The sequence below is a fragment of the Crocodylus siamensis genome, chromosome 9 (genome assembly GCF_052110815.1).
Source record: "Crocodylus siamensis isolate JL-2025a chromosome 9, ASM5211081v1, whole genome shotgun sequence".
NCBI lineage: Eukaryota > Metazoa > Chordata > Crocodylia > Crocodylidae > Crocodylus > Crocodylus siamensis.
The window spans coordinates 48,735,141-48,758,066 of NC_143403.1; the positions used below are offsets into that span (position 1 = coordinate 48,735,141).

General features: G+C 51.8%; 1 protein-coding gene across 2 annotated transcripts in view; it reads left to right on the forward strand.

Annotated features, from left to right (window-relative positions):
• Nucleotides 1-7,160: 7,160 nt before the first annotated feature.
• Nucleotides 7,161-22,926, forward strand: part of TBC1D10A (TBC1 domain family member 10A) — a 37,045-nt gene continuing 21,279 nt past the window's right edge. Inside the window, exons 1-2 of one of the 2 annotated variants that reach the window (XM_090062215.1) lie at nucleotides 7,161-7,407; nucleotides 18,650-18,749. In XM_090062215.1, coding sequence (XP_089918341.1) covers nucleotides 7,226-7,407; nucleotides 18,650-18,749 — 282 coding nt within the window. In that variant the 5' untranslated portion in view covers nucleotides 7,161-7,225. Of the gene's footprint in view, nucleotides 7,408-7,476; nucleotides 7,614-18,649; nucleotides 18,750-22,926 lie in introns of those variants that run through there. The other variant, XM_090062216.1, reaches the window with a different exon arrangement.

The window sequence follows — 22,926 nt, forward strand, 5'->3', positions numbered from 1 at the left end:
TCTTCACACTATTCATATATGTGGATATGTCTCTAGCCCTAACTTACAGCTGGGGTAAAGGAAAGGGATGATTTCGCCTACCTCTTACAGGAAATTATATCTTTTGAAGTCATGAGTAAAGAAGGACTTGTTTTCCATGGTTTGAGAGAACACTGAGGTGAATGATACATAATCTGCATCTAGTGTTTCTATTGAAAGGCTCAGAGCCTTTTAGTGTAGGTACTGACTACCTGCCATCTGGCTCTTGTAAATTTTGGTTTTGAAGCTGGAGTACAATGGGCAAAATCTCAACTTGCAACTGAGGTCTAGGTCAGCAGTGGACAATTATCTCGGTTGGAAGGATGCTTAAGTTTTGACAAACTGTCGGGTTGCACAGGTAGTCCTGCCCCTTGACAGTTGCCTTGCCCCCTGGTTGCCACACCGGGACTGGAAGTCCTGCTCCCTAATCCCTGACCTTTTGCCACGAGAAGTCCTTCCCTTTGCTGCCCCCCCACCAATCCTTTTGGTAGGGGGGGTTGCCATCTTAGAACCAGAAAATAACCAAATCATACATTAGAAGTCAAACACTTACTATATTTTAATTTTATTACAGAAAATTTGTCATGACTTAGGATGCAATCCCTTCTATATACAGTACACAGTCATAACTCAAAAATAGTGTCACTCTTTTCTATTGTATGTGTATGGCGGGGTGTCAGGCTACGTGGGGTGGTTGAGAAGGTGTGGCTGTGTAGAAAGTATGTAGGGATTTATGTATATGTAGATGGGGGTTGGGGCAGGGTGTGGGTGTGTGGGGTATGAGAGGGTGGAGGGTGTAGAGACCCCCTCCCCCAGACATGCTCCTCATGGTGTGCAGCTCCGGCTGCCTGGCAGCAGCAGTAGGTGGGGAGGTTAGGGTGCGATAGAGACGGCTGGGCAGGCTGCGCTGGGGCTGCACTCATTGCTTCCAGCATAGTGCTGGACACCTCTATCACAGTGGGGTAGCAGGGGGTTCCTTTCACTTCCAGCCGAGTGCAGGGACCTGTGCAGCATGGTGCAGGGAAGGCAACAGGCTCCAGCATGGGGCTTCCCTGGCTGCAGCTCCTGCACTCACAGGCTTGGGGTGCGGAGCCCCAGTGATAGAGGCAGCCAGGCATGCAGCACTGGCCAGAGCCGTGCCCTACTGGGCACCTGTGCCGGGCACGAGCACCCTGACCTCCCTACCTGTTGTTGCTGCCAGGCAGCAGGAACTTGTAAGCACACCATGGGGGGAGTGTGTGGGGAGTCCCTACACCTGTCACCCTCACACCCACGCCCTGCCCAGCCAAGCTCTGCACTTCTGCTGCCCCCTGGGCATATACTTCACGCTTCTACCTGGCTGCAACTCCACCCTGCCACTCACCAGCCCTGCTGCTTCCCTACCTGCTGTCCCAAGTGAGTTGACTTTAGGAAGTCAAGCAGGTTCCCATGGGGCAGCTGCAGTAGGAGCCCTGCCCAGAAGCTGCTGCTGGCCGGACAGAGCCCTTCCACCCAAGAGGTTGGGAGCAAGGTGCAATAGGGTAAGCTGGGGGAGTATACACGTGGGAACCCCACTCCCAGCCTTGTGGGGGGAAGGGCTGGGCAGGACACAATTCATTGGTGGGCACTGCGGACCAGGTGAAAAATGCCTGGTGGGCCAAATGCAGCCTGTGGGCAGTATTTTGCCCACCCCTGGTCTAGCTGAAAGTCTCAGCAAAGAGGCCAAGGGTTGAACCACTTAGTCTGTATCCCAGAGACGTGCCCCAGTGACTTAATCCTAGCGGCTGCATCCAGACGAGCCGACGTGCCTCTTGCTGCATCTAAAACCAATCTGAGACGCAGCAAGAGGCACACTGGGAACAAAAAAATGTTCCCCATGCTGCATATTTGCAGCGCGGGCTCAAAATTTGATACCTGGATAATCGGGTATCAAAATAAAACACAGGGGAACCAGGGAGCTGGTCCTCTAGAGTGGTGCTCTGGTTTCTGGCTAGAGCATCTCTATGGTGGTCCTGCTGCCTCACCATGCAGGGCATGAACCCTTAGTGTGCTGGGGCAAGCAAAAGCACAACAAGGATCAGGACCGGACACTGTCACAGGTAAGCAGGGACGTGGGGGTTGAGGAGTGGCAGGGGGATGTGCAGTCTGTGAGTGAGTTTGTAGAGGGGCTTGAGTGGGGCTGCCACATGCCTGCCCCCCCACCCCCCCAGCATGGATGAAAGCAGCCAGCATGGCTGTAGCCCAGCTGCAGGCACAGTGGGTAGCAATGCGATGCTGTGTGACCTGGGCTCCGTACATGCTGAACGGGCCTGGCCCGCTACTGCACGGCTTTGAACAGGACTGAGAAAGCCATGGACTAGTGGTTGGGCCAGGTCCATTCAGCATGTACAAAGCTCGGGTCTCACAGGTCTGTGTCACCACCGGCTGTACCTACAGCTAGGCCGCAGCTGTGCTGGCTGCTTTCACCTGCGTGGGGCTGGGTGGGGCAGGCATGCGGTGGTCCCTGCTCGAGCCTCTCCACAAAGCGTGTGGCAGGACTCAACCTGGCCCAGCCTGGCATGGCCCACTAGCACACCTTTGCCCAGGACCAGGACGTATAGCTCCTGTGTACAGGTGCACTAGCTGCGCAGCCTGGGCTGGGTCAGGTTGAGTCAGGCTGGCTGGACATGTCTTTCATGAAACTCAGGTAGCAACGCAGTCTCCTACAACGGGCCATGGAGCATCGCCACCTGAGCCTCATGGAAAACGAGCCTGGCCGGCCTGACCTGACCCAGCCTGGCCCGGGCCATGCAGCTAACACGCTTTTGCACAGGAACCATGTATCCTGGAGCCACGCCTCCTGGTCCTGTGCAAAGGTACATTAGTGGGCTGCATTGGGCCTGCCACTCTTTCTCCCTGCACACAGCATGGGTCCCGCAGTGCTGCCACTGGAGGCAGGACCCAGCCTGGTGCGACACTTGGTCCTTGCAAGCAGCACGGGGCCCCAGGTGCCGGTCCAAGTGGCCTGGGGTTGCCTGAAGGTGCACAGCCCCACACCACACTGCACCATGCTGAGCTGGACCCGCGATGAGTGGCGCAGGTAACACTGAGTCTGAGGCGGCCAGGGCTGTGCCGTGCTGCTGAGGGCTGTGGTCACTGTGGGCCCTGAGCACCCAATGGCTACTGCTGCTGTGGGGGTAAGCTGTGGGCCCTGTGGGGGACTGCCCTGGGTGGGGGGAGCAGTCTATGTGCTGGGGGGGGGCTGCACCCTGTGGGGTGGCAGGGGACCCAACCCTTCTGAGCAGTCTCCCCATGCCCCCCCCACATCACACCCACCTACAAACCCACCCATATCACCCCACTCCTGCAAACCGTACATCTCCCCATCACACACCCATTGTGCTCTGCTGCTAGACAGGGTGAGACCTGGCAGGAGCTGTGACTGCAGGGGCAGCTGACCCCACATCCTAGTTAGTGAAAAGGTCAGGGGGAGCTCAAATTATTCTTTGGTAAGAAAACCAAAAGCAAACATCAAGAATATTTATTTAGAATTTATTTTATGACTATAGAGACACTGGTAGGCTTCCAAATCTCTTTAGATTTGTAAATATATTAATAAAACATTGCCCAACTGATCCGTCTCTCTGTCTCATATATAAGTGATCTTCTGTTTTAATTGTGAAGAACGTGGATTTTTGGGGTATTTTAAAGAGTGAATTTGGGAATTTATCATTGGAGATTTTGCACTTTTTAAATGGAGAACACCAGAAATCCTGCTAGTGAGGCAGGTGGCAGGATGCAGGCAGCAGCGCCTGCTCAGGGCTGGCATCCACGACTTAGCTGGATGTGCTGACCTGGTCACCTGGGGCCAGGAGGACATGCTTTGACCATTCAAAGCAGGCCACCACACTGAGAACATCTTCCGGGTGATAACTGCCCAGATGGCAGAGCGGTGATGCACATGGCAGTCCTGCTGCACAAAAACCAACAAAGCCACAGCCCACTAGCAGCTGGCCCAGAGGTGCAGATATCGCTGCTGAGGCCATACAGTCCCATTCGGGTCTGGCAGGCGCGCAGCCTTGGGGCCACATGCTGTTGCAGGTGGCAGCAGGTCACAGCAAGGCAGCAGCCCCCACTGCCGGACTGCGACAGTGGGTAGAGGGTGCAGGGAACTCTCAGGGCTGCTGCAGCAGTTCAGCTGGGACGAGGGGTAGTGTCCGATGGACCAGGCCCCAGAAGCTCCTGTCTTTTTGTCCATCCGATAGCCAGGAGGGCCTTGCCCATGGTAAACTAGTAGCTCCTTTTTACGGGGGCTAATGGACAAATGGAACAACTAAATTCTAAAATATGCCCCTCCTCCACTGGCTCCCCTGTGGTGCACGCAGCTGTGGGAGTGACCTGCTCATGCCCCTGGACCAACTGCTGGGCTCTGATTGCCCTGTGACTTGGCCCAGCCCTGTGAATGGGGCCCTGCCAGGCCGGGTCATGGGGCAACCCCCACAGTGCAGCAGGGAGAGGTGGAGGGGCAAATGATTTGCCCCTACCCCACTGCCTCCTGCACTATGGGGGTCTCAATCTGCCCCCGCCCCCCACGCCCAGGTAAAGAAAACAGAAAGAAACTAACCTGCCTGCTCAGCTGGCTGTGATCCTGGCTGCACAGTGTATATGTGTGTGCATACCCCTCCCTCTCTCCCCAACTGTGGCAGCCTGTGGCCCAGGCTGCCCTGGGGCCCTACTTGCTGCCTATGTCTGGGGGCGGACTTAGTCTGGTTAGCACCCCCCCTTCTGTCACCTATGGTAGCCACCCCAAATTTTGCTGTAGCCCTGCTCCCAGCATTGCCACTGTTGTGGCAATGGGCAGCTCTAGCTCAACGTTCCACCTCTACCCATGTACCAGGTGTGTGGCAGTGGCGGCACTGGGAGTGGGGCTGTGGTAAAATCTGGGGTGTCTGCAGCCCCCTCCGTAGTCCCTGCCGAGAAAAACCCGGCGTAGCCCTGGCTCCAGCCCGCCTACCCTGCCTTGATCTGGGGGCTTATACCTCTCCCCCCTGCCCTACTGGAGTGTGCACAGTGGTGAGGGCCACCCCCCCCATGAGCTACAGCTCCATCCTATGCCCCACCCTGGCTGGGCAGCCCCTGTCCCTACATCCTCCCTCACCACAGGGGTTGTTGACCCACCCCCCACCTCATGCCCCTTCCCTCCCCTCTCCCAGTCCAGTACAACAGACTTGCTAGCTGCACGCAGCTGTATCAGAAATTGGATCGGTATCAGCCAATATTCCTCCTTCAAAATTGGCTACTGGTATTGGCCCCAAACATCTCTATTGGTGCACTGCTATCTGTCAGAGTTTGGAAACTGTTCGTCTAGGCTATCCGCTTCCACAAGTAGTTCCTCAATAGAAGACAAAAACAGGAATTGCTATTAGGCCCTGGAGCTGCCAGCACAGCAGTTAAAACAACACCATACTAATCTTGCATTCCTTTTCCATGCAAATACACATCCCATTGGCAATGGCAAGTTAACAATGAATGCGGGGGTAGAAAGGTCTTGGTAGTTATGAAAGGGAGAATAATCTGTGCAGCTATTAATGGGAAGGAAAACTTGCCCAAGGAACAATGATTAGGAAAAAAAGTGAAATGGTTCAGACACGAATGAGGAAGAGGAAGTCAGTACTACAAATGGCAGAGAGAAGCTAGGCCTGAATGACTGTAAATGGGAGAGAAGTGGGTCATGCAATAGTGGGGTCCTAGACATATGATCATGAAGAGGGAGGTAATTTTCACAACACACTTCTTCTACTTAAATGTCTACTGTTGTAGTATAGGCACCCTAGGCAAGTCTTTTCTAGCTGTGACTTCACTAATTCCATAGCATTAGGTTAGAAGAGCTCTCCAGAAATCATTTCGTCCCTTTGTTTTCCAGGATATACTTTAGTACTAGCACATCTGCCTCCTGCCTGGTGGATCCTCCATGCAACAAACATGTTCCACAGTCATGAACGTGTTGGCAGGCACTGGTGTGCTGCAGTGTTGCTGGTCTTTCCATTCAAAGGTACAGGCTCCAAATCCATAAGGTACCATGACTGGCCCCTGGTACTGCATTCACAGGAGCAATGTAAAACCTATGAGAGTTGCATCACAAATAGTTGGATGGGAGGCAGTGGCTGTGGTCAGATCCAGCTGGGGAATCTTTGCTGGATAATAAATGAAACAACAACAAAAATAATGTCCCTTGGACTTTACAGTAAGAAAGGTTGGAGATATTTCGGTCAGCTTAAGTTTCTAAAAGCATATTTAAAAATGGGGGTAAATTCAAGCCCACTTTGTGCTTTTAAACCACCACAGCTTTAAGGAGTATGCCTGCTAACATCCAATTTCCAAAGATTTTAGGTTGTGAGTTTACATTTGTCTCACTTGGGCGTGCTGCTCCCAGCTCACCACCTTGGGGGATGCAGCCCAAGCACCCTGCAGCCACACGGCCCATCCCTGCCTGCCCTGCAGATCCAGCCTGAGCTGGAGCAGAGGGAGTCTGACGTCCTAGATGAGGGGGAAAGACCCAGAAAACAGGAGCCGGGACCCCTGAGCCAGAGAAATTTAACACTTCTGCTCGCTGGCCTTGCTGCCCCGGCACAGAGCTGTTGTACGTATGAATTGCGGCCGATCGCCACGGCGCGGGGGGAGGGGGGCGTCTGGGATGGTTTTTAATTTCCAGCAGAGGTGGGCGCCCTCAGTGCCCGCGGCCCCGCGCTCCTCCGCCGCCGCCCCTGGGCTCACGGGTCACGGCGCCGGACTTGGGCCCAGGAGCCGGGCGGGCACCGCCGCACGCTGCTGCCTGGGGGAGAAGCGGAGCGGGAACCCTACCCGCCCCAGCACCAGAGCGCCCACGTCCGTCTCTAGCTCCCGGGCGACCCTACCCCCCCTCCCCCCGCGTCGCTGCCCGGCCACGTCCCGGGGGCGGGACCCCGCGCCGCGCTCCAGCCGCAGCGGGGCTGACGGGATTGATTGACAGCAGAAGCCCTCCGAGACGGACCAGTCAGCAGTCTGCTGTCGAGCTCTATTGGCTGGGGGCGAATAGGGAGGTGGGGATCGAGTGCCTGTGGCCACGCCTCCTGGGCCGCCGCCGCCCAATAGGTATGGTAGGGGGGCGGGACCCCGCGGCCCCTTCAGCCGATGGGCGCCGGGAGGCGGGGCGCGGCGCGGCGGCATGGGGGCGCGGCGCGGCGGCGGGCGCTGAGGGGAGCCGCCCGGGATGGCCCAGAGCCGCGGCGCCGACGAGCCGGGCTCGCCCGGGGCCTGCGAGAGCCTGGCGGCCGAGGCCGCGGACGAGCTCAGTTCGCTGGGCTCCGACTCCGAGGTCAACGGCGGCGGCGGCGAGGAGCGGCGCGTCGACAAGTTCGGCTTCTTCGTGGGCAGCCGCGGCGCCGAGGGCCGGTGCGTGCTGGGCTGGGCTGGGCTGGGCTGGGCTGGGCTGGGCTGGGCGGGGCGGGGCGGAGCGGAGCGGGCTGCGGGAGCGGAGTCCGCCGGGAAGCGGAGCGGGGCGCGCGGCCCCTCGGCCCGGGAATGGCCGCGGCCCCGCTGCCAAGTAGCTGGTGCTGGCAGCCGCGGCCCGGCGAGGGGAAGTCGGTCAGCGAATGAAAGTGCGTTGGCGGAAGCAGAGATCCTCCGAGCTGCGGCGCGGGGCTTCTCCGGGGACGGTGCCAGCGTCTGCGCTCCCAGCTGCCCCCCGTCTGGGCAGGCGTCTGTCACGGGCCGGGCCGGGACAGCCCCGGGTGCTCGCCGCCCGCAGTTCAATTACTGCTTTGTTCTGAGCACCTGGAAAGAAACCCGGGAGCTGGCGGGGAAGAGCCAGAAGCAGGAGGCTGGGGAAGGGGCTGGAAGTGCTGAAAGCATTTTGCTTGGCTAGGGGGCCATGTGGAAGTCCAGAGCCAGCTGTTTGGATATTTAAAACCAGCACTAATTGATGGGAAATTTGCTGTAGAGTTGGGGATTGGGCTGCCTGTGGGGGAACTAGGATGCTTGAAATGATGCAAGAGGGGGTTTCTGTTGCCAGTTTCCATGATCATGGGCTTGTGATTGTGGTCTGTATTGGAGATGCTGCCTAGTCAACATGTTGCCTCAGAGATACTACAGCACTGCAGGCCCCTTGGACCAGGCCTGTCCTTAGTGCAAATAGTTTCTGAGTGGCAGCTGTGTGATGCTGCAGCCCCTCCAAGTGAAGCGAGGGTGCAGGTCCATGTCACAGGAGCCTTCCTGGACAGGTCCCTGTGCCCCATCCTAGCACCAGTGTCCACGGGGGAGTGGGGAAGGAAAGAGAGGAAATGGCACCTGAACTGAGTTCCTACTTGCCTTACCAATGCCGCTACTTGTGTGTTAGGAAAACAGTGGTCAGGGTGGATGCCAGCTTCTCTATCCTTCCTAGGGCTGAGATTCCCACTTGGATGGTTGGATGCATCTCCACTGTCAGTCCCTCCCCCTCCCCTTGTTGGCAGTGATTTCCTAACAGCTACTCTATCCCTTTCCCTTTTTAACCCCATGGAAAGTAGCATGTCCTTGGTATGGGTTGCTGCTTTTGGGTGTGCAGAACTTGCTGCTTTGCATGCCTTAAAAGGATAGAATGGATCCCTCTATCTCATTGATGGTGCACTTTTGATACCTGGCTGTTTCTGGAGGGAGTTAGTATCTCACTTCTGTCATACCTGAAATAGCTTTACAAAAAGGCGGGGGGCGGGGAGAAACCCAAAACCTTTGCCCTTCCATAACATGTTTCACCTGTTTGGTAAGCATTTCACAAACATAACTTAAGCTTCCCCACCCTTATGGTGCAGGTGGAATCGCATGCATTGTTTAGGCAGCATTTGGAAACCTGTGATATTTCATGGTTTAATCTCAGAAGCTAGGCCCAGACACCTGTATGAGCATCTCGGCTTCTCATTGTAAAATGAAGTATCTGACCCCTACTGTTGCAGCAGAAAAGCGTGAAAAAATGAAGCCTGTATCTTGAAAAAGGTCTTCAGACGTACTTGTCACCAACCTCAAGCATTGGTTTAAGAAATCCAGAGATTTTAAAAACAGTACAACAGGGACTGGAGAACTAGAGCGTGGAAGTGAGTTGCCTGAGGTCACAGACTGAAATGAGTGAATCTGGAAGTAGAACCCAGGTCTCCAAGCGCTTTGTCTCATGCATCAGTGTAATGCCACAGCCACTCCTGACAAGGCTGCAGTACTAGGAATGAGGTCTGTCAGTGTACAGGCTTGTAGTTCTGTGATGCATATGAACCTCCAGGAATCCATAACTCGGTTGCTTGTATCCCACCATCAGATTGCCGTCTGTAATGGACTTTAATAAAAAGCATCCAGAAACAGACTCTGAGTGGCTGGCTGGGGATAGGTGGCATTATGGTAAAATACAGTGGCTGCCTGGAATTGGGAGTAGAAATAGTAGGCAATGGCAACCGCATCTTAATTGGATTTCTAACTAGAGCAATGCTGAAATTGCCCAGGGACCTAAATCCTTCCTCTTTGTGCTTAGGTTTAAACATCTCAGGAGCTCACAGCATTGTGATGTCTCCCCCTGCCCCCCCAAGCATTAGTGGATTAAACTGCACAATACCCTGGCCAGGTAGTGTTCTTGTTTCTAGCTATGTTAACTGACCCTGTTTTTGATTTAGAGTAATTCACAGTTCCAGAAATAGACCCCAGGTCATGTGACCCCTAGACCTGTGTTTTAACCCACAGTTGATTCTGTTGAGCAAAGCTGAGGTGCAGCTCTCTCTAATGGAGGCCTTTCTGTAGGGAGTTCTTGTCTAATACTGAAGTGCCCTCCCTGATCAAGTGCCTGTTGGCAATGAATAGAATCCCTGTGCAGTGTCCATGAAAACTGGATGTGCTGGAAGTGCTGAGGAAAGCCATGAGGGGGTCTGGAGTTAGCCCTCACTTGGCTTATTGGTGCTGCTGCTTCAGTTGCTCTGGATTTCTGCCTACTGCCTCCTTTTCCCTGGAGCTGAGACTCCTGCTTGGGTGGCTGCATGTGTCCCGAGATGGCAGGGGCCATATAGGAGAAGGTGCTCTTGCCAGCAGGGAGTGAGACTGAAAGAAGCAGGGAGTGTGTGCCAAGGAGAGATGCTGGAGCAACCTCATGGAGGTTTTAAGAGTAGAGATATAACCGTGGGGGGAAAAAGTAGGGAATGGAGGGAGCTTCCGTGAAAGCTGTAAATAATTTCAAGGCCTGTTTGTTCCTCTTCTTTCCAATGATGTCAGCTCCTGGTTACCTTGAAGCCTATTTTAGTCTAAGCACTGCATGTTTGGCTACAATGTGATTGGGAAACTGTCCTGTTGTTTGGCTCCCCTGGATGCCTCCTTCCTGCAAGGGGAGCCACAGACTGTCGAGAACATCTGTAGCTCCTATAAAAGCTAGTGGTTATTTTGGTGATCCAGCAGGGCTGTAGTAATTGGGGAGTGGACAGCTTGTTTCCAGTCACAGCAGAAGTGGTTGGAAGGATTCTACAGAGCAGCTCCCTGCCTCCTCCCCACCCATCTCGCATCCTGCAGCTAATCTGATGTGATAGGTAAAAGTGGGGCTACTTCATGGTCCACAATTGAAGGGCAGCCCAAGCTTTGCCCAGCCTAGGGGCTGTCTTGGCAATTTGCCTAGAGGCCCAGGGCTAGATACTTTTTGCATAGAGTGGGTGAGAGCCTCTTGTAGCAGAGCCACAGATTCCATGCTCCAGTGGGAGCTGAGAGCTGTGATCCCTGCAAGGCCTCACCTGTCCCAGAGACAGCGGGGTCTGCAGTGCCCGGTGTGTGGTGGAACTCCGGAATGTGCACCACCTGCCCCAGTTAGTTGCCAAACCAGATCTTTAGCTACTTGTTTGCTGCCAGCGTTGTTTTTGGAGCAACACCCAGAAAAAGCAAGTGAGCCATGCAGGATCTGAGCTGTGACCTCATGGGGCAAGGAGTGGAAATTATAGCAATTTCCTCGAGTTGAGGCACATCTGTCTATGCAGTTACCTGTGATTGGCACTCTTTAACTTGTGGCCTTGGAGATGAGCCTTACCCATCCATTTGTTCACTCCACAGCACGGTTTCTGCTGATATGGGGCTGATACCAGGCCAGCACAACAGCTGGGCCTAGCCCAGATTCAGTTGAGTGAGCCAGGATGTCTCTTAAGGTTGTTTACACATTGGTGCAAGTGTATTTTTAGAACCTTGAATGCAAGTGCAAAGTTCTCTAAAAGGTCAGGTGGTGTGGGTCAGTGGTTGGGCAGGAACTAAGAGTTGAGTTTGGATGGGAATCACAGACTCCCTGGGACTTGTTATGGCCTGTTCTGTTGATTCCCCTGTGCCTCAGTGTCCCCATGTCTAAAATAGCTGTTTTCATGCCTTTGTATGCCCTAGAGGCATAAGATCAGGGGCTCAGCCTTTTTGTAAGCAGTGATGACAGCCTTGACTAGCAATGCTTCTGTGACGGGATATGGCTATGCTAGGGATGGAGTTTAATTTTTTTTTCCCTTAAATCCTTCCCAGCCCTGCTTAGGGTGTGCTCTGTTTAACGGTCTTAATCCACGTGCTTGGTGCTGTAGTAGACACAGATAGAGCTTCTAGAGTGCTAGAAGCTGCTGGGACGAACATCTTCCAGTGTGGGCATCCACCAGAATGAAACAGCTGTTCCTTTAGGTGCTTCTGCAGTGACCTCCCTGGCTGACTTGAGGGCATCTCTGTAGGATGGTTCACTTGTTTGTTGCGCTAGCTGGAGTGGAGGTGAATTGGGAATGCTCTGCCAGATCAAGCACCGTGAAGCTTTGTTACTTCCCTGAGAAGTTCATTTCTGATCTATAGTCTGTACTTCAATCCCTGTCCCCTCCTGTAACCCTGCAATATGCATACGTTACTTGGAGAGGGGGAGGTTTGTTGCTGCCACTTCTGGGCTGTAGAGTTTGTGCTCCAAGTGACTTGTTCATCAGTTTTCCTGCTGAGAAGAGCCATAGAGCTCTAGAAACTCCAGGGCCAGTCATTCTCAGCTGATGGCATTCCTGCCCACGTTTCCTTTTTCCACATGGGCAGGCTTTTCTGTGCCACTTCTTCCAGCAAGTGCTATTTCCTTAGTCTTTGCTGTCCCCCCACTGCCGGAGCCCTAGCATCTCTGAAGACCTTGCTTACTTGACCCACCACCCTGTCTTGTGTGGATCACAGATGCTGAAGAACTGATTAGGCCAGAACCATGTAATCACTTGTTCCAGGAGAAGAGTTGGGGACACTCTCATGGGATTTCTGTTTTTGAGGTGGTGGCAGCAGGGTTTTACTTGGGAGTTCTTGGTTTCCTACACTTCACGTCTACCCCTGCAACCTTTAAGCTGTCTGGGGACACTTCCTTTGGTACTGGTGCTTCACTGGCCATAATCAGAGGCATGAGGTGCTCCCTCTTAAAGGGAGTTTGTGCTCCTGCTGTAGGTTTCCTAGTCCCCACCTGCCTTCTGTGGGAGCAGCTAAAAATTGGGTTGTGCTAGGGCAGTGCATGGCAGCACCTATTCCAGTGCCCTTTTGGAGGGGAGGAAGTTAGAAAAATCCCATCTCTGAGCTATAACCCTGTCCTGGGTATGTAGGGAGTTGGTGGAGACAGCCAGATGTGGAGTTCTCTGGCCTTCATTATAACAACAATAGGTGCGGAGACTGAGTCAGTGATGACCAGTTCTAAGGCAACCAGCATTGTGGACAGATTAATTGTGACTGACCAGATGCCAGGTCAGGCAGATTGGATCTCGTCTGTTGTTGTCCTTGCCTCTGAGGTATCTATCTCCATGCAGTCAGGGCTTGTGCAGGGAGGGATATGCTACTTCTCTGAAGGAAGAGTATCCAGGTGCCTTTGATAGGGCACATTGCATTTGTAGGAGTCCAGGTTGCTGCCCTATAGTATAACATCCATCTTCACAGCCCTCCGTTGCATCCTTGTAAAAGGTAGCTTTTACAGTAAAGGAGAGGCAGCTTCCTGGGGCTGTGGGTGGTGAGGCACTAGCTAGTCCCAACTTCAGTTGGTATTGGGCCCAGAAGGAGAGTGGACAGTATAAGTAGTTCCTGTACTGGAGCCTGCAGGCACCTGGCTCTCCGAAGAGGGACATGGAGGCAGGGAGTCAGACATTTGCCACTTGCATGCAGACTTGTGTTTTTGCAGTAGATGTAGACTTGGCTTGGGGATGCTCTGGGTTCCCAGAGTCTAGTGGCTTGGGCAGCATGTGCTATACTAAAGCATCCTGATCTAGCACTAAATCATGTGCAGCATTTTAAATATGTGAAGTGCTAATGACTTCAGACCGGCAAGGGACTTAAATACTTGATGTCAGCACCCAAGCCCATATACTCGCTGCTCTGTGGCACGTTACAAAGGCAGGTGGTTCTGCTTCTGCACAGCTGTGGCAGACTACAGACTGCTTCCTGGGAGTGCTGCTGGCCCAAGCATCCAGCAGGGCAAGTGTTTTACGGGACCTAAGGCAGCTGCTGTTGACCTTGCACTGCTTTCAGTCTGACCCCTATGTATGGTAAGTCCTAGCCCTGCAAGATGGACTTGTGTCCTGAGATGGAATAGGACGTTTCCAGCTCAGGCTGAAGGCCCAGTCTTCTGAAGCACACGGCACAATCCACTGTTAGGGACTCTGCTGTAGCACTGAAGGGTCCCTTGATGTGTGGATAGGCTTCTGGGTGAGCAATCCCTGGGTAATACCTGAATGGACCAGATGGACTCAAGTGGTGGTTGCAGTCACAGAAAGAGTTACCTATAGCATGTGTAGGTTGATCCTTGTGTGTGCGCGCAGTTATCTGGGACAACAGTTACCCAGAGACTTCCTCTGCTGGAGAGTGATGGACTAGGACAGTGGCTTTCAACATTTTTTCATTTGCCAGGCCCCTTTGGAAACATTGAATGGAGGTGCAGACTCCTTTGAACTGTAAGTGCAGGTAGTATTTTGCTTGGTTATACTTTTGCTTGATTATAATAATCTTTCATGGACCCCTTACATATAGTCTATGGACCCCCAGGGGTCCATGAACCAAAGGTTGTAAACCACTGGACTGGGACAGTGTTGGAGCCTCCCTCTGGATTGCTGTCAATCTCAGCTCCTAGTCCAAAAGACTTTTGAGAAGCATTGGCTCGTCAGCTGACCAGGAATCCCAGCCCCATACGGAGTGAATTAGTGGCTGAGCTCCCCTCCTTGTTGTGCCCCAACACAGCCTGAATGGCCTTTTGTTGTACTGCTTTGGAACAGGTTCGACCATCTTCTGGTGTGGAGGAAGCATGGTGATGGGGAGCTGTTGAACAAGGCTGCTTTGTTATGCCTGAAGGCACGGGGTGGGTTTGAGAGGGCTTCAAATAGTCTGCTGGCTTCAGGTCAGTCTTGTGGCTATTAAGTTAGCACAGCTTCAGCCAGCAGCAGTTAAAAGCCGAGGTTAGCTGAACAGGGTTTGTTAAGTAGGTGTATCCTGAGAGCTGGATTTGGCTGCTGGCATGAAGTTCTCTTTCCATAAGTTTTGTGTTGTGTTTGAGGGGGGTGCTCCCCAGGCTTCAGACTGCAAAACCTGGAAGTGTGAGGCTGAGTGAAAGCTGCCAGAGCAGATGAATTCAGAGTGAAGGGTGCATCAGCAGGCCTGACTGGGCTTCTTGTTATGCCTGGTCCCCTGTGTATCCAGGTTTTGGAGACCTGACAAGCATATGACCTTGCACATTAGATGGGCTGTTCTTATCGGGTTCCCCTGCAGCTGTGTAAGAATGTGGCCAGACACCTGGGGCAGCTGCCACTTCTAGTGGCCATTGCTATCATAATCGTGGTTGTGGTAAAAGCCCCCCACTTTTTTTTTTTCTTTTAACCCCCCCTCACCCATCTACCTCAGTGCCTCGGGCAGTCGCCCCTGTTGCCCCACTCCAGTTATGCAACTGCCCTCTGTTCTACTTCTCTTGTAACATTTTCTTGAGTAGTTTAATGTCAGTGAAAGGTCTTGGCTGAACGTTGTGTCTTCTAAAGAATGGTTACTGCATAGAGCAGCTTTCCCCGTGCACACCCTTGTCACTAATGTGCTGTGGCTTTGGGGGCACGGAACAGAGAGGTAGCTGGAGTTGTCCCTAAATGCTACTGATTGTACAAGTAGAGAAATGCTGACCAAGCTCAGGCCCTTCTGTGCTAGACCCCATGTATCTGGAAAATGATGCCTTTGGAGGTAAGGAGAAGAGGCACCATGGTCCCATTATGCATTTGGAGAAGCAGGATGGAGAAACGCAACTTATCTGAGATGCATGCCAAATTAAGCCTAGGACCTAGCCCAGTGCATTAAACCCCATTGTTCCTCAGGAGCCAAGAAACCAGCAGTGGGGTATCTGGTGACTCCATCCACTCAAAACTGGACTGGGAACCCACAAAACTCATTTCATGCATGCTTTAGCCATCGGTTGCTAGTGGCATCCAGTCCATCCTGGCTTGGTTCCAGCAGGCTCAAATCCAGACTGTCTAGTGACCAGCCTGGCTGAGTGCTCTCTACTCCAGAAAGCTAGGCACTTTGCAGGCCTGTTAGAGAGTAAGGCTGCATACGTGGCTGAACTTGCAGTAAAGCAGCCATCAACATATCTAACAGAAGGCAGGATAACCAGCCTCCTCTATCTGGTGGAGAGGTGGTCCGGGGGGAATGGAGGACTTGGCAGTATCCTCTGCAGTGGGGGTGGCTTGCTTAAGTGGATTTTCTTTTGGAATAAATTTGCTGCATAAACTGTCCTAAAAATTAATGCTTTTGGCATGAAGTGACTTCCCCTGCTGTTGTGCACAAGTTTTTCATGAGACCTCAGAGGGGAAATGCTAGAGCTGTGGATTCCAAGGAAGGATCTGGCGGTCCGCGAATGTTTCCTGTCCCTCCTTCATTCCACGTAGAACATCTTTGGGCATTTCTCTCTGGTGCCACCTGTGACCCATGACTGCTGGCTGTAGCATCAAGAAAACCAGGTCTTGTAGTAGGTCTGCAACACAGGGCTGTAAAGCCAGGAAATGGTTCTGTAGCGAATGTCCTGACCTAAAGAGGTGGGTTCAAAGTCTGTTCTGCCTTGGATAATGTGCACCTTAATTCTTTAGTCTGTAAAATTGGGATAACTTTTTTGCATTCTGGGGGTAAATGCATTAGTGGTTTTGAGGCCCTTTGGGATGCATGGCCTGAAATGTAATAACCACTCCAAGGGGCTGATGTTTATTATCACTTCCTGATCCAGTGTAGTCAAAGCGAGAAAGGGCAGGGTGGGCAGAGAGCAATTCTGACACTGGCTTTGATCTTGCAGTGGAAGTGAAAGTCAGTTTGCTGTTGTGGTGAGTGATTCTCTGGGGGGGTTAAAGAGAAGCCTGTTTTGTTTTTTGTGCCTTGAGGACTGAACTTTCTGATTCTGTCCAGGTGTCAAACCACTTTCCCCCTGGAGCCCCATGTATTCAAGGGTTAAATCTGACTAGATCTAAACTCAAATATTGCTGGAAAATTTTCTTTCCTCCTTAGGGGCCACTTGATGGCTTGGTGGGGGAAGGGCTGGAAAAGAGAGCCAAGCACTGGGGCCTGGCTGGTTTAAGGTTTCCAGCATTAGGTTTGTAGCTGACAGTGCTGTTCAGTAACAAAGCGCTAGCCTGTAAAGAGTGGCTCAGCACTGCAATGCCTGTAGAAAGCCCATGTATGGTCATGCTCCAGCTCTGGGGGGAGGGCAGGGGGAAGCTGGCCTAGGGTGGGCTGTGGCTTTCTGATGCACTAAGTCTCCTCCGTGGTTTTTTAACTTTGTCAGATACCTTCTTGTGGGCTATTTGAACCCAGTTTCCAAGCCAGCAGAGCCCCTGCTGAGGCCTCTCTCTGGGACTCTGTGCAGAGGTGTACTTAGGGGAACCTATTTGAAAGCCCCACCTTCCTTCCACTGACAGGCCACGTCTAGGCCCTGGATCTAACCCTGTTTCTTGCCACTCTGTACAGTGGGTAGGTGGCAGTTCTCCAACTGCCCAGATTTGGTGCCTGCTCCCTTTTCTGGTGGAATAGTTGTCTTGTTACTTCCCATCTGGGTTGAGAGGAAGAGGACTGTGACTTTGTTTCAGACCAAGTAAAAGCTGTAAAACACAGTTCCAGTAGAGGAGTAAAACGGCTACCAAGTTCAGGGACAAGATGTCTTTGAGAGATCCTCGCTGCATTCCTCTTAGTTAGAGCTGCCTTTTTCCTTGTCCTCAGCCAGGTACCTGAGCCTTGCTGTTAATCTATAGCAGGTGTGTCAAGATAAGTGGTGCAGGGCAGGTCCCCATGGTGGATAAGGCCCCTGGACCCCTCCCATTCACTCCCTGGCCCATCTGTACATGATCCCAGGACCACGCTGCACACACCGCTCACAAATGCTACTTACAGCCTTGGGCCCTGTAGCTGCCAGTGTGGGTACTGTAAGTGCAGCATGGCTGCCACTCTGGCCAGGCTGTGGCACCTGTTTCTGCCACTTTGGGCCCTGTGCCCAGACCAACTGGAGCAGCCTTCAAATCAGGTATCCTAGGGGAAGAGGGAGGGGGGGGGTCCGTGGGTCCAGTCTGGCCCACAGACTGGCCCCGCACCACAGGTACATGCCATGCCCCATGTAGGTCTGGTCAGACTCGCAGGAAGCCCTGAGAGCTGGATGGCAGGACTTTGTGGGCAAAATATTTGATAACTCTGCTCTAGAGGACTCTCAGCTGAAATCATAGGTATTGGCTTGCAGTGCCAGACCAGGACCCCTGGCTTTGCAGCCTTAAACCTTGGTCTGACTAAACTGCAGAAACTTGGGAAGGGAGTTGAGGGGGAACCAGTGCCTGCTCACTGACTTGGAAGCCATCCTGATGCTCTTAGATCTGTGCTGTAATCACTGTACTACCCTGAGCCTTGTAATGGTTAGGAAGCGGAGCTGGATGGCATCATGGGCTGCAGAGGTCTTGGTGTAAACATCAGGTCCCCACGGCAGTAGGATGCTGGTGCTCCCAATGCAGGGCCTAACAAGTGCAACATCCTGGTGTTTCTGATTTCAGAGCTCTGAGGAGTCAGTGCCGCTCCATGCAGAGCTGAGGGAGGGCTCTTGGCTGCCTCTGGCTTAGAGGTGACCACATGTTCCTGGGTTGTGAACAGCTTTGCTCATCTTGGGCTGATTTTGTTCTTTCTCACACTCTTGGGTTGGGACCAAAAACTGACTTGTGTGGGAGCTGCCTGTTTAAGCTGTGGCACCTAGGGGTGGGGGCTCTGTTGTGGTAGTGGCTGTAGTTTGTGCCTTGAGAGAATTGGTGTCTATTACTTGCTGTCTCCACCTGTGCTTTGAGCTGTTCTTAAGTAGCCCCGATGGGCATCATGGCAGATATCTGCACAGAGTGGCAGGGAGCTGCCTGGCTTCAGTTGGGAAGAGGGTTCTGTGCATGATGGGTAATGGGATGGCTGAGGCAAAGCTGATGTCACTGCTAGGAAGGAGGGCTGGTAAGAGGTGAATGGGTAGGGAGGAATGGAGTCATAAAGGGTCTTGAAGGGGTTTTGAGGGCTGTTCTACATAAACGCCCAAACACCCTTCCAGTGGTGGTAAACCTGCCTGTCCTTGGCCTGACTGGGTCGATGTTAAGCGTTAGATACTTCCTCACAGGTTGGGGTCCTTTCCTACTGACTCCTCTCTTGTTGTCTTTTTCCCTAGACTGGAGGAGGTGCCGCTGGAGGTATTGAGGCAGAGGGAGTCCAAGTGGCTGGACATGCTCAATAACTGGGACAAGTGGATGGCCAAGAAGCACAAGAAGGTGAGTGCCTGCAAGCTTCCTGCCTCCAGCCTTCTGTGCTGCTTGCCTAATGCTGAACCATGTCATTTCTGGCACCTTGTGTCTGGCTGGCCTCTAGGGTGCTGGTAGGAATACTCTGGGATGGGGCATCCTCTCCAGGACACTTCAGCCTTGCTCAGAGGAGTGAGCAGAGCACTGCTCAGAGGTGACTCACTGGGAAGCACAGCAGGAGGCTTTTTTCACAGGGCCTGTTGCATCCAGGGCAAGGGCACTGTTGTTGGATAGTTCCCATCCTGTATCGCTTGGGGCTATTGACTGCCTTGGCAGCTGTAGTGGATCAGCTTGGGTGCTATATACACTCTTCTCTTCCTGATCTGTGTTTCTAATCTGAAGTGGATGGAATCTCTCTGCTTCCATCACCTCTCATTTTCTCCAAAGGCAGATATCCTATATTTAGGTAGTCAAGAGCTCTGGGCAACTGTTTCATGCCACAGTCATAGCATGAAACTGGGATTAAAAGTAATCCCTCCCCAGCCTTGTCTCCTGCTGATTAAACTGAGCATCAAAGTCCTCATTTCCCAGGTGATGCTGCTTGCTTGACTTGTCTCAATAGCATTAGTCCATTTCACACATCTGTTTTTAGTTCCTGAACCTGTGCTGCAGCATCTGGGTTGCCAACAGAGAAAGATGCTTGAGCACAGTGTGTCACTGGTTCTTAAAGATGAATCCTGGAAACTTTTAAGGGCTAGTCTAGATTACATTGGCAGCAGGGCTTGGAAGATGGGGCTGAGCCACACCCTGCCTACCTGTATCTATTGACATGCTCTAGAAGGCTGCTCAGGGGGCCACCCCAGCCTTGGCACCAGTGCCTGCTGGAAACGAATGGCTCGAGAGTGGATGCTGGAAAGGAACCTGAGGTAGCCTCATATTTAACTTCTGGGTCTGGAGTATGTCAGTGGACTCAAGTTGATTTGCTTAGCCTTCTGGCCTGGGGCGCCCTGCTCCTGCAATGAAACAGATGCCTCCCTAGTGTTTTGATCAAGTTATGTAAAATGCTTCTGGTTTTTCTACATATTTTTAAATGTACATTTTGGATGTGATGCTGGGCCCTCTGAAGGAGGGAGGGGGCAGAGGGTGGCATGGAAATTTAAAAAATCAGCACCATGCATGCCTTTATTGCTCTGGTTCCCAGAATTCCTGAATAGTGGAGCCTTGTTGTTTTGGGTGCTGAATGACATTGTTCTAAAGTTTTTGAACAAATTATAACAAGATGCAAGGAGCTTAAGTTACATGCAGGCTTTGTTGGTGATTCTCAGGTGCTGGGCACCTTGGGGTGCCATGAGGTTTTTTGAAGGGTGTCAGGAGGTGTGAGGAGAAAAGCATTTGCTCAACTCAAAGTTGAGCAAAAATGCCAATTTATGGGAATTCCAGAATTCCACATACCGGGAGTGTAATGGGGTGCCTCGCGTCTACATCGGTGGTTCTATAATTACTATGTATAGACCAGCCTGTTCCTGGGGGTTATGGAGGGGTAAATGTTGGTCAGAGCTGCCTCCTTACTTTGCTTGCAGCATTCTCTTCCTTTTGAAATATAGGGCCCATCTTGCTCGTAGTTATTTGAACTTCTAAGATGCTCTGAGCTGCATTGGTTTTAGTGTCTCTATTGCCCCAGCAGTGTCTTGGGCATGCTCTTTCCTAAGACAGAAATCCTTCTGCCACTTCTGTTGCCTTTATGTTTTTACTGTGTCCTGTGAACAGCTTGGAACACCTGGGAACCCAGATAGTCTTAGCTGCTCCCATTGTTATCTCTTTCTGTTAACTCTCAAAGGTGTGGTCTCCAGTCTTGTGTTAGTGCCTCGCCCGCAAACTTGAAAACCTGAGCAACTTCCATCCTCATGGCTTGGACTGATCACTGTGCAGATATGACTTGGTAAGAGACCCCACAAGTGTCTTGGGAACATGCGGCTGCAGCTTGGTCCCTGTGGATGCCTTGCCTCTGAAGAACTACTCCCTCCTGGAAGTAATCAGCCAGTGCATGCTGCTTTCCTGCACACAGCCCTTTGTGCCTTTGTAATAGGGCTGATGCCTACATTATCTAGCTGTGTGTTAATGGTCTTTTTCTAGACCTATTGAAACCCAGCTCTGTGGTTAAGCCATAAATTGAAACTAATGGCTTCACCTTTCCTTTAAAAGCCTTAGAATACCTAGGTTATGGGAACAGGCCTGTGTAACAGTTTTGTTAAAGCTAGCTAAGGATGCCTCTGGCCCAGAGAACTTTAGGCCAGTGTCAGTGCTGTCATGGTAGGCTTTATGAATTCTCAGTCACCTTTCACCTGATATCAAATAACATCTAATACCAGAACAAGCCGTATTTAGATCAGGCAAGTCTGGCACTGGCCAAATACTAAACATCATCCAGCATAAAGAAGATGGATTCAGGAAAGGGATGGTGACAAGTGCTGTATTTGTAGACCTATCTATAGGTTTATAGACCTATCTGACCTAGTCAGTAACCAAAACCTGATTGCCACCGTCTACAATATGACCCACAACTGATCTCTTTTGTAGAAAAGGCGCTTTTAGATAGAACTGTGCAAAAAATGGAGCCTCTGGAGATGGCAACAAAGTGGTCTCCCACAGAGCAGCATGCTAGCACTGATCCTCTTTAACATATACCAATAATCAACCCGTACAGAGTAATACAAGGAGCTTAATATACATTGATCTATGCATCACATTGCAAGAGAAGGACTTCGCCACTGTCGAACAGGCTGCCATGCACACTGAGCAACCTCTCGGATCACTACAATAAGAACAAGCTTTGTGCCAACCTAACCAAGACATGGGTCACAGCTTTTCACCTACACTATGGAGAAGTGCAGAGGAAAATTAAACATCTGGGATGGAATCCCATTGACAAATCAGCTGAACCCTGTGTAGTTGAGGGATACATTGAACAAAACACTTGCCTTCAAAGCACATGTAGAGAAGATGACAAGGAAAGTCAGTGCCTGCAACAACATGCTTTGAAAATTGATCACCCCAAAGTGGGGGGTGGACCCAGCTACACTACAAACCACTGCTGTTACCTTGTGTTACTCCACTGCAGAGCATGCAGTATAGAAACTATTAGTTCATGCCAAGAAAATGTACCCAGTTCTAAGTGACAGCTGTAATGAAAAAGCAGGATGTCTAAAGCCAACACCAAGGGATAGCCTGTACTTACTGTCTGGCATTGTACCACCCAATATCAAAGAAAGGTAGTGAGCCAAAAAGAACCCCAGGAGGACTTTCTAAGAGAGGTGGATCTAGGTTGGCCAACAGGCAGATCTAAAATTGGCCATGAATTGCCTGTGCACACAAATTGGGAAATCAAAAACAAACATGATCAAATGGGGCTACTCAAACGACAGAAATGTATATAAGTGCACTCAAGTGCAAACTATAGAGCACATTCTCATTTGCCAACTCCTTGGTGAGAGCTGTACAAAGGAGGACCTCACTGCAGCAATGGAAAGAGCCATCGCTTATTTAATATTCTGGAGAAAACATCTAGTTTGACAAGGACACAAGAAAACTACCTTCATTTTTTTGTCTCGAGTGTCATTGTGGTCTTACTCAGACACTTTTTGTGCTCTCAGGGAGATCTCCACATAATCTACTTCCAGGTGAAGCATTCAGCTCTTGTATTGTCTGCTAGCCCAGCTTTGCGTCTTACATGGCTTCCTGTGGACTTCTCATGTCCTGTGTCTCTGGCAGGGGGAGGCTCTAATATTGACAGGCTCTGCAGGAATTGCTTTAGTCCAGGGCTCACTTTAGAAGTGGCTGCCTTCTCTAAATTGTAAGCTCTGTCGGCCTTTAAATCCACTTCTTTCAGAGCTGGTGAAGGGCCTAAGCCAAGCCCCCCATCCTGGTATCTACTTGATGTGTGTTGTCTATCTGTACAGAAAAACCCAGGGGAGCTAAAACTCCCATGTGGGTGCTATGAAATGACCAGCTGGAGTTAACAGTGTGACGCCAGCTGCTGAGCCCAGTACTTCTGACTTTGTGCAGCTAAACGACCTCACTAGAGCATGTAGCAAAGCAAATATTTGTCCAGGTCCCATTGCAGAAAGGTGGTAATGATTTATAAGGCGAGGGTCTTGGCAGGGGAGCTTATTCAGTGTGCAGTGCTCAGAATGCGTCAGGATAGTTCCCT